The sequence below is a fragment of the Aulonocara sp. 'chitande type north' Nkhata Bay genome, linkage group LG20, assembly GCF_057382095.1.
Source record: "Aulonocara sp. 'chitande type north' Nkhata Bay isolate Kocher_YH1m ecotype deep benthic linkage group LG20, A_spYH_male_GT1.1, whole genome shotgun sequence".
Taxonomy (NCBI): Eukaryota; Metazoa; Chordata; class Actinopteri; order Cichliformes; family Cichlidae; genus Aulonocara; species Aulonocara sp. 'chitande type north' Nkhata Bay.
This window is the reverse complement of record NC_141363.1, coordinates 17532370-17544252: the sequence shown is the minus strand read 5'-3', so window position 1 is coordinate 17544252 and position 11883 is coordinate 17532370. Positions and strand designations below refer to the sequence as shown.

Below are 11883 nucleotides of genomic sequence, written 5' to 3'. Positions count from 1 at the left end.
TAGAGTGCCCGAGGACAGGCTAGGAAAAAGTTGGGGTGTGTGTTACAGAGTATAGCATGGTGGAAAAGGATGGAGAGAATCCCCCACTAAGCTTTTGGGTAGGCATTTCTTTAGATTTTGTTTTGTATTAATTGCATGCTTTGGTGTTTGTTTGTGTTTGATGTGAGGTGTGGGCGACACCCATGTGGGAGTGGAGATTCTACTCTAGTCCAGCTGCCAGCTATTTGGAGTTGAATACAGGGAGCAGCTGATAGGGGAGGATTGGAGCCCTTCTCTATAAAGGGGAGAGGAAACAGGAAGTAGGGGTTGTCGTTGTTTTTTTTAGTAGGACACTGGTGAAGCAGGGAAGCCTCGAAGATCCAGGATGAAGTGTGCACATTTTAATGGAAAAGATTTTTAACCTGGCCTGGTTTTGCTTTTAAAATAAACTGAGGATGTTGGGATGTGAGTGGATGTGCTGGAAGGCAGGAAAACAAACACTGGACTGGAGACTCTCTGTGCCCCTGACAAGGAAACTGGACAAGTTTTGGGGAAGTTCCAGCTCCCAGGATGTGATGTGGAGACCCAGCCTCGAACGAAGTCAGGCCTGAAAAGGTGGGTGGCAAGCCTTTTTGAGGAAGCTGCAGGATTGATACGTTTTGGCTGCTTGTTCTTCCAAGTGACCACCTTTCCCCTGTTTGTAACCAGGCTAACAACCCTGACCGCGGTGGCTTTGGGCCTTGGATTCCTGGCCAGAGTTGTGTCTTCAGCCAGTAGTTTTACCGGAGAAAGAACAAATAAATCTTGTGTAACCCATTACAGTGTGCGTGTGGTGGTTCGTTACTGGTCAATATTAGAGCTACTACTTTCTTGTACGGAGGCCATTTTGGGCCTTACGTAACAGCTGTACATGAAACAATGTAAATTCTCTAAACAGTGTGGCACAGTCACATACCTGCATTCACAACAAAAAGGCAATGGTTAGAATGCTCTCTTTTTAATGTCGTGGGCAATCAGCACAAAATCTAAACGGGAAAGCAACAACAGAGTTAGCTAACTATGCTCCCATTTTGTTTCCTCTCCTCCCAATAAATAAATCTCACAAAAACGTGCACTCAGTTCAACATAAAGAATGGAGAAATGACCCGCAACAAATGATGTATAAACAACAAAAATAATCGGGTCAGACTGTATTACTTTAACAGCCTGTGATATGATACGACATTTGCGCATTCCTTACCTCGCAGGAATTACCCATATATATATATATATATATATATATATATATATATATATATATATATATATGTGTATATGTGTATATATATGTGTATATATATATATATATGTGTATATGTATATATTTATATATGTATATATGTATATATATATGTGTATATATATATATATATATGTATATTATGGAATGCCCTTTAGGAAAATATTATATATATTCCAACCAAAGTCTGAATATATAGAATGAAACTTGAATATATAGAATGATCTTCTGAATATATAGAATGATCTTCTGAATATATGAAATGAAACTTGAATATATAGAATGATCTTCTGAATATATGAAATGAAACTTGAATATATAGAATGATCTTCTGAATATATGAAATGAAACTTGAATATATAGAATGAAACTTGAATATATAGAATGAAACTTGAATATATAGAACGATCTTCTGAATATATAGAATGAAACTTGAATATATAGAATGAAACTTGAATATATAGAATGATCTTCTGAATATATGAAATGAAACTTGAATATATAGAATGATCTTCTGAATATATAGAATGAAACTTGAATATATAGAATGAAACTTGAATATATAGAATGAAACTTGAATATATAGAATGATCTTCTGAATATATGAAATGAAACTTGAATATATAGAATGATCTTCTGAATATATAGAATGAAACTTGAATATATAGAACGATCTTCTGAATATATAGAATGAAACTTGAATATATAGAATGAAACTTGAATATATAGAATGATCTTCTGAATATATGAAATGAAACTTGAATATATAGAACGATCTTCTGAATATATAGAATGAAACTTGAATATATAGAATGAAACTTGAATATATAGAACGATCTTCTGAATATATGAAATGAAACTTGAATATATAGAACGATCTTCTGAATATATAGAATGAAACTGGAATATATAGAATGAAACTTGAATATATAGAATGAAACTTGAATATATAGAATGATCTTCTGAATATATAGAATGAAACTTGAATATATAGAATGATCTTCTGAATATATGAAATGAAACTTGAATATATAGAATGATCTTCTGAATATATAGAATGAAACTTGAATATATAGAATGATCTTCTGAATATATAGAATGAAGCTTGACGTCACGGAGGTGCTTGCGCCATCTAGTGTTTTCCTTGTTTGTACCTGCGAGGAATGGCACTATGAGCCAGTCCGCACGGAATTTTGTGGCTCAAATTCTAAGTAATGAGGAGCTAATTAACACCTTGGCAAATGCATGTTCTGGCCAACCTAATATTTGTACTAGTGTACCGCATCGTACTACTGATGAAGAAATTTATTCACTTTTTCATCGTGGAAGACCAAATGCAGTGAACCTCTCCGGTCAGATAACCCCTGGCTATCCAGCTAACGTTATAGAGAACGTGCCTTCCACATCACAGGAGTGCCCCACAACAGGTCCCATCTACAATCTTAGACCTTTTACTCGAAAGGGCCCAAGGCAGAAGAGGTAAGAACAGAACTAAATGCACTGAAATTACTAGTGGAAGGTTAGTAATAGCCCGTAGGTTTCAATTGCTCGACGAAGCTAAGTAAACAAAAATATCACAAAAAAACAAAACAAAAAAACTGTGCGATAGACTGACAGCGTGTGGACGTGGAGACTAAACTGTGCACAACAGTTAATTTGTTTAATTGTGGAAACATTTCTATAATATTTCACGTCCCGTAAGCTTAATCTGCAAACATTGTGTAAAAGCAAAGCACATCAGTTGTTACAATACATAGTTGTTGGCAGTATATAATTTAATGAAACCTTTTTTAAAGCAACAAAAAGTACTCCGTGAATTGAAGACATTTGTTTATGTGATTGTTAAGTTTCTCCACCCATCCATCCCACTATCTTCCATCATCTATCCATCCATTCATCCATCCATTCTCTTCCACTTATCCAATTCAGGATTCCAAGAGCCTATCCTAGCTACCATGGGGCTAGAGGGTGTTTATTAATGCAGATTAGACATGTGTACAGCATGGTGTATTTTTTTAATTAAATGTACTTCATTGATCAGAGAAGTGTAATATAACATGCAGAAATGTTTAATTTGCCTTTATCCTCCATTAGGTTTCCAGCACAACTAAGCAGGTCACATTCTGTGGCTCAGTCTTTCACCAAAGAAGTGATTCTCTTGCCAGACCATCTAACTACACATGTGCCAAGGCGTAACAAAAAAGCTTGGCTTTTTGAAAATGGACATATAAAATCTGCACTGGAGTTTAGCTGTGACTGGGACTCAGACAAAGTAATGCAGGCAATAAGGACTGCCTTCCAGCCAGTTGTTGAAGGATGCAGGTAAGCATTAGATCCTTTTTTATAAAAAAATATATATTTTTTGTTACTTAGATTATTATACTATTAAAGGTCAACTTTGGGTATTTCCAAAAAGGATCTGGGAGCACCGATCAGATGACTGGATTGATATCTTTTAGAGTTAACAAAAATTAAGCCTTTTAATGTATTGTATTGTATTGTAGTCTGTTAGCCTTAACAAAAATTTCATATACACTATGTTTTCTTCCTCCCCTAGGCTACAGATTTTGCTGGCATGCCACACCAAACTAGTTGAGCCATCACTCACTTCCAAACAGACTTTGAATGGAGACCTTGTGAAAAAACTGTTTCATCAGAAGTCAATTTATGTCAGACCTGACAAGGTCATCTTATGTGAGGACAATGAATCAGTAAGTAATCCTGATCATTTCAGCAAATGTATGTATTTTCATAAAATGAGAGTGAAAAAGGCAAAGATGGATTTTAAACTCCCTTAAACATTGTCACTTGTATTATGTTTTAATACATAATACATAAACATATTACTAATATTTATTATGACATTTTGTTGTCAGTATAATGAAATGTATTATCTGTTTTAATTTACAGACATATTCTGATGGAGAGAGTAGCCATACAAGCAGGCAGGATTTCACAGAAACGTTGAATTCTGACAAATGCGGTAAATATTCCTATCTAAAAGTCGCTCCAAATAAAACTGTAAATTAAGTTGGTTCAGTGTCTGTTACTTAGTCATCTTAGGCATTGTGTCTTTAGCTAAGTGTCAAGTCTTTGTTAAAATCATATTTAAATTTAGTTTAATATTTTGAGCAGGAAGAAATGTACCCCTAAATACATGAAAAGCAAAAGCTATAAATGTGATTAGATGTTATTCAAAAGTTAAACTCCTGTTCTTTGTGTTCTCACAGTTGAAATTTCTAAAGAAGTTCCCTCAGCCATTGCCATTGTTAACGCACAGTCCATGTCTGTTGATGATGAGGTCATCTGGTGCGTTGCTACCCAAGATGTTTGTACTGTTGAATCTTCCATCTCTGCTGACACCCTCACAATGTCCACCAATCCTGCTGTCGTTGCTACTGATGAGGATGAGCCTTACTCCAGTGGAACATCTGCCTTTGTCAGTTACAACACACCTGGCTTATCAGTGGGTTCTTCTGCCAGTGTTACTGGTGACACACGTGTCTTCTCTAGTAACACCTCCAGTGTGTCCAATGGACCTACCCAGCCAAGTTTATCCAGCACATCCTACAGGTATGTGTTTTGTACATGTTTGTATCTTTTAATCTTTTGAGCTATATTGTGCAAAAGTCATGACCCACCCCTGCTTTCTTTGTATTTTGCTGGAAAAATAGGAAAGAAGCGCAGTGATTTACTGAAGTCTACAAAATTCTGTCTACAAACAGACATGGAAGCGCAGTATATTAGAGTAGAACAAAACTTGTAGAATTTTAATGAGCTTAAAATTCAAAATGTGATATGAGCTACTTTAGTCTTCAACATAGCTTGAACTCTCTTAACCAAGCTTTCTTGATGGTGATGTCTTCTTTTTATTGAATTTCTTTAAGCATGGTTCAGGAATAGTTTTCCAGGCTTTTTGTTCTGTTCTCTGTCAAGATGATCCCACACAACTTTAATAATGCTGAGGCCAATCTATGTATTGTGATAATGTAATTCTGTCAACATCATTTATATGTAATTTAACTAAATCATTTACAAAACATTCTGGCTTTGCAGTACATATCTTGGCCTGTTTGAGGAAGAATACCTGTCAGATGACCCCGACCTCCAAGAAGCCATTTCAAGGTCTTTAGACTCAAGTGCAAGTGAAAGGTCAGTACAACACAAACTTTTACATGTTGAAAGGTCAACATATTAACCATTATTTTATGTTTGTTGCGGAAAAGGAGTCATCTACTGTCTAGTTTTGGATCAGTTTGAATAAGCAAACTACGAACTGCAACCTGTGATTTCTGTTGTCATTTGAAGATTACCAAGGCTATCAGATTACTTATATTTTACTTGATATATGTTTTGGTTTATTTTTACTTTTTTGAATGGAGGTTGGTTGTCAGTGTTGGATCTTGTTGTTTTTCTTGTTCTGCTTGTATTTATATAGTGTATTTATACTATTTATAAATACTAGTGTATTTATGACAAGATAAAAATGTAAACTTAGTTTAACTTAAACTTAATCTTTTTTCCATTATCACAAACATTCTTGATTTGTATCTCTTTTTTGTTAAATATCAATTACAGTCTTAAGAATGGTACATCATTATTCTGTTGGTGGGTTATTGCCATTGAGACTAGTATATTTCTTTACTGTTTTTTTTTGTGTGTGTGTGTATGTTTCAGTGACGTCCAGAGCTTAGAGAGAATCTTGGAGCAGATTGTTACTAGAGTAAATAATGACAGCACTGTACGCTTCAACATCATAAGGCGAAATGTGTGGGATGGAGCATCCAGAGCCATGGGCAGATCCAATTTTTCACCAGAGAAAAAAATAGATGTGAAGTTTACTGATGACTATGGAATATCTGAGGGTGCTGTTGACAATGGAGGACCTACTCGGGAGTTCTTCCGACTTTGCCTCTGTGAAGTCAAGGACAAACTTGGCATCTTTGAAGGTCCACCCAATGCTAAAGTTCTTACGTGCAATTCTAAAGGTACTTATGATTTTATTAATTGTTGCCATTTGATTTATTTTACATCAATACATTATACATCAATTGGTTTGTGATTACATGTACGAGTTTAGTATCTCATACAGTTAACTAAACACATTTTTTTGGCAATGACAGAATTTTTGTACCACCACAGAGGATTTTAAAAAATTAAACCTAGATTGACTGAAGGGAAGATTGTCTGCTTTAGTTGAAAGGTTTGAAACAGTACTACATATTTAGAAATTCTGGTCATTTTTATACATGCTCTCTCATTTCTCAAAAGTAATTATTCAAATGACTGATATGGTGTAATTCAACAATCAAGAGATGCACTTATGAATGGAAACACAGATGTTTTACAACAAGGTGCAATAGTAAATAACTGGAAGGACTTTGCCAGAAAACATCTAAAAGAACTATGCTATACTACTATGAAGATATGGACAGATGACACCAAGATTAACCAAAATGATGGAAGGAGAAAAGCATAGTAAAGAAAAGAATAGCTTAAGTCACACATGGTGGAAGCAGTGTTATGACACGGGCATGAGTAGCTGCCATAGAACCAAGCCACTACTGTTGTCAATGATAGCACTGGTGATTTGTGAAGTGTAAAGGGCAATCTGTTCAGATTCAGCCAAATGCAAATGCTAAATTGATTGGACAGTGTAAATTGATAATAACCCAAAGCATAACAAGCCAGCTCAGTTACCTGATCTGACTGTAAGGCTGTAAAGAATTGTAAAGAATTTTAATCCTTGTATTAAAAATAATACATAAAATGGTGTTAGCTTTCAATCACTTGTCTAAAGCAACCATCTTTAAAAATGGTGGATAATGTATAAAATTGACTGTAATTCCTAATCAGCTGGTGCCATTTTTTAATAAAATACCTCGAAGGAATTGCACTTTAGTATCATCTTGATTGTTTGGTATTAAAATCCAAGGTGGTGGTGCACAGCAAAATTAAGATGATTTTGTTATTATCCAAACTATTATGGGTGCAACTGTATGGGCAATATTTTTTTCAGAAATAATATTTGGTAACTTGTACTATAAAAAATGCCACAGTAACAAAAATAATGATGCAAGCTTTTGAGATGATGTTTTATTTTATTTGTTAACAGCAATGAAAGATAATGGATACTACTATGCTGGCCAGATCATGGCAATGTCAATTGCCCACGGGGGACAGAGTCCATGTTTCTTGTCTGAACTCTTCTATGAGTGTCTTCAAAAGGGTCCAGACAATGTAAAAGTCAGCACTGATCATATTACTGATGAGGAAACAAGGTCACAAGTGCAGTCGGTGAGCATATTTTCCTTTGGTTCTTTCAATTTCATTGTAGGTCTTTTTTTGCTTGTCCAACATTTTTACTAACACTTCCCTAATTTTTCTTGCCCGAGTCCTGCACCTTTCTAGTAAAAGATCAAACATTTTAATGGCTACAAGAAGGAAGAACTAAAAATGTGTGTGGCAGGTTATGGTTCTGTTGGTTACTGCCCAAGAAACTCCAAGTTTCAGTTTTCAGAATTTAATGATTGCACTTGTTTTCCAGCTTAATAACTTATACCTCAGCCTCCTGATCGGTTATGGGGTTTCATAGGGTTAATGTACTAATTAAACACTGAAGCTATTAGTTTTGTATGTTCTACTAAATAGTAGAGTCAAATAATTCATTTTATAATTTCCTCATATTGTTTTTAGATCATACAGGCCGAGAATGATCTACAGCTGCAAGATGCAGTTGCACAGGCAGCCAGCTTGATCAGTCTTGCTGGTCACAATGTTTGCATAACACTTCAAAACAAACAAGAAACTGCTTTGGATCTGGCTCACTGGTATGTCCTTCAACGGACCCGTGCACCTTTTGAAAGGTATGTCTAAACACATACTGTAATGGTAAAAAATTAAGCCTGTCAAACTAAAGTCACTGTGTTGTGAAACGGGTATTAGCCTGTTTGGGTGGTACAGGTCTGTAGCGCTCCATGCTAGTACAGTTCATAACAAAACAGATATCTTTCATTCATGAAATTAAAATTCACATAAAACGTATCTGTGCCGATGTAGGCATGTGTTTAAATATGTAAATAAAAATAGATTCAAATTGAGTAGCATTTGGGTTGATTGTAGACTGACAGAAAAGGTATGCCAATGGAACAAGAGACCAGATGTATTTGAAAGCAATTTGTCACTTTTACTCCAATTCATGACAGGTCCCTGTGTATCATATTTCAGCTCAGTTGTTCCATGTATAGGCATTCTTTATCTGTATCTAAGACAGTCTGGCCCTGTAAGGGGAAAAATGTTCTTCACCTCTGATACAGCAATCCACAGGAAAGTAAAATGTAATTAGTTCAGAAATGTCTCTTGATAAAACCTCAAAACCTCTTGTTATGATACAGGTTCCAAATCCAATCAAATACAAATATAATAATAGTAATATAAAATACAATTTGATTTTGTTTTATTTTGGCTAGGTTCAGAGATGGCTTGAGGTCTCTAGGTGTCCTAGATGCTCTACAGACATACCCTCTTCAGATGAAGTGCCTTTTCGTGAAAGCTGGAATGGCTCTCAGAGCAACTGATATGGAGAATCTATTCCAGATCATTCACTCCGAACGAGGGAGTAATGCATTTCAAGATGAGTGCCGGACCCTGGCTTTCTGGCAAGACTATCTTCAGGAGGCAGAATGTGAGTTTACTACTTGGCACATTGTTTGACCATAAATCAAAATTCTCACTTTTGTGCAGCAGCATCATGAAATTACAGACATAGATGCCATAACAAAAAAGGTAGATAGATAGTACTGATGCAAGTGCTGGGTTTACAAAGAACATTGTATCCAAATGTGATTTCAGTTTGACTTCAGTGTATTAACAGGATAAATAAATAACAGGATAAATAGGAGGATAACTAAATAAATAAATTATTACCAATCCTGTATACTGAGTACAAATAATAGGCTATTGCTGCATCCACGTACATTTAATATGTTGTGGTCTCCACTAACTTCTTTTTTTGACATTGTGGTTTCACTGTATAGCCTAAATAAGCTTCATGTGTGTCTTTCAAATTACAGCTTACTTTTAAAAATATATACATGTTTCACTTTTGATTTAATCTTTTGGTAATTTAATGTATCTGTACATCAGTAGTCTTAGTCAGAATATCATTATGATTTTGTATTTTTCTATCTTATAGTTGAAAATGATGTCTCTTTGGAAGATATTCTTGTTTTCTGCACTGGATGTGACAGCATACCAGCCCTGGGTTTTTCTCCAAAGCCAAGCCTTGAGTTCGTCACTAACTGCAGATTTCCAGTGGCCAATACTTGTGAAAATATCCTTCGTATACCAGTTCATGCAGTGTACACTACTTTCAAATCAGACATGGATTTTGCAATACGGAATTCACCAGGATTTGGAAGAGCATGATGTGTTTTCTTAAGGATTGGTGACATGATGAGGATTTGGGTTTTTTTCTATTTTGCATATGCATTTTTTATTTTCTTGTTTTTGTTAATGTTGTTAACCCCGCATCAGAGTACACCCTGGACAGCAGTAGGACTGTATAGCCTAAATAAGCTTCATGTGTGTCTTTCAAATTACAGCTTAAATACCAGTTCATGCAGTGCACACTACTTTCAAATCAGACATGGATTTGATAAGCCGAAGAGAATGGATAGAATAATTTTGTTTCAGTTTATACATGTGGGGCATTTTTTTGTTTTTTGATTGTAGTTAATTTGTTTTCCTGCTTATATGGCATGTTTTGTCTCTGGTATGACCCATAGTAACATTACATTATTTAGCACCCCTGCAGTGAGCAAAATAATATGCCACAATCTCATTGTTATATAGAATTAAGTTTTCTCAAATGCTTCCTGTGTTCAACTATTCCACATAATGTGAATTTTCAAATGAGATGAGTTAAGCTTTATTTCAGTGTCCCATTTGAACATTTATGCTTTACACAGAACTTTGTATTAATATCATTTAACTTTTAGCTTAACTCACAGGTTTAAAAATGTTTTTGTTAGGTTTTGGTAAAGTTTTGAAAAGTATTACAGTAACCCTACATACTAAAAGGTAGAAAGACAGTATCTCCAACACTGGCAGCAAAGTTGTCTATAAATGTGACAGACATTGGTTAGGTCAAACCTGGTTATGTTACAGGTTGAAATATGAACATTATATCACACTATATGACATTACAATCTTATCAAATTATTATATATTATCAAAGTATTATAAACAATAATAATGATAATGATAATAAACATAACCTGGTTTGCAGGGAGTGTTTTAAGGATTTTGTTTGCATATTTTACTATACTACTTGATAACACAGGCTCATTGTAGATTGTTTGGGTTTTTTTTCCTCTTTCATTTTGTTTTTTTAAGACCAGCCCTATTACTGCAGAATATTATTTCCTTCCTATGGGTACTGGAAATACACAAATAAAGTGTTCTGTGTTTCTACTTTTTATGTAATTTGTGTCTTTAAAAAAAGTTTAAAGAGTTTAAAATGTATAACATATTTTATTTAATGAATGAATCATAATTCCTGTTTATTAACAGATACATTAGTACATCATACAATCATATGTAACATATACTGTAACATTTTGTACTGTGACAAGTATGGTTTGTCATGAAAGAAAAGTGTAGTCTAAACACTTTATTTGTCTACTTTTATGATTTAAATGGCACAAGTGAATATGAAGATAAAACCAGTCTTTTTATCTTACCTTTCTTTTACCTAAATAATAGTCTTGGACCCTTTTCAGTATCATGATATTTCACAATTTTTAGTGTCTGGCACTCAAATTAATTTTTTAATTAACACAAACAAATTTACTAATAACTTAACTGAAGCATGCGGCATGCTGTCAAAAAAACTTCTATCCCATGATTTCCATCGTCACTCAAGGGGTCGATCTGCCTCAAGTCAGCCGTCAACTGCTGGTGATGGTAAGAACGATGTCTGAAGTGCACTTGACTGAGCGGTCTGTGATGCTGAGGAAGTTGCAACATTCCAACAGTCCACAGCTGCAGCGGGGAGTGATTTTCCATTGTCCTTAAGCTGTGATGGTTCCACTGATTTACAAATTCATCCACAGATCTGTTAATTCTTGGAAGATATACATGGTGAAGAGCCCTAATATGAAATGGATCAGTGCTATCTAAAATCCCAACATTTTCCATAAAGAGGAAAAGGTCTTTAAAGTATGCTGACACAACTCTGTTTAGTTCACCCCACAATCTTTCAATTCTTTGATTATGCACACTTCGTCCAACCATAAAGCTTCCTCTGTTTGGCCCTCGATGTTCAATCATAAACCGTGCAATATCAATATTCTCACTGCCAGCATCACCCCTGACACGTTGTGGGAGGCCAAAGAGATCAACGGCACTCTGGAAAAGTTGCATAGCAGTTGATGCTCTGTTATCTGTGCAGCATCTCATGTAGGTAATGCAGCGACTGTAGCCGTCAACTCCTCCATGAAACACAAACCCCCAAGGATTTAACTTATGGTTTGTGTCAATATGCCTGGAATAAGAAGAAATATATTATTATTATGACACTAGATGTACATTAAAATTAGAGATGGACCGATCCGATATTACGT

General features: G+C 35.1%; 1 protein-coding gene across 1 annotated transcript; it reads left to right on the top strand.

Moving 5' to 3' along the window:
* Positions 1–3323: 3323 nt before the first annotated feature.
* LOC147305389 (G2/M phase-specific E3 ubiquitin-protein ligase-like) lies at positions 3324–10965 on the top strand. The gene is made up of 10 exons (XM_086278544.1): positions 3324–3580; positions 3816–3969; positions 4169–4241; positions 4489–4831; positions 5315–5410; positions 5936–6246; positions 7374–7555; positions 7955–8124; positions 8728–8942; positions 9453–10965. Exons 1-10 carry the CDS (start codon positions 3324–3326, stop codon positions 9683–9685), a joined length of 2034 nt encoding a protein of 677 aa, XP_086134670.1. The 3' UTR covers positions 9686–10965.
* The last annotated feature ends 918 nt before the right edge of the window (positions 10966–11883 follow it).

Coding starts and splice junctions, on each gene's coding strand:
- LOC147305389 (XM_086278544.1), top strand. CDS start 3,324: ATGTTTAATTTGCCTTTATCCTCCATTAGGTTTCCAGCACAACTAAGC. Junction 3,581..3,815: donor CCAGTTGTTGAAGGATGCAG/GTAAGCATTAGA, acceptor TTCCTCCCCTAG/GCTACAGATTTTGCTGGCAT. Junction 5,411..5,935: donor GACTCAAGTGCAAGTGAAAG/GTCAGTACAACA, acceptor TGTATGTTTCAG/TGACGTCCAGAGCTTAGAGA.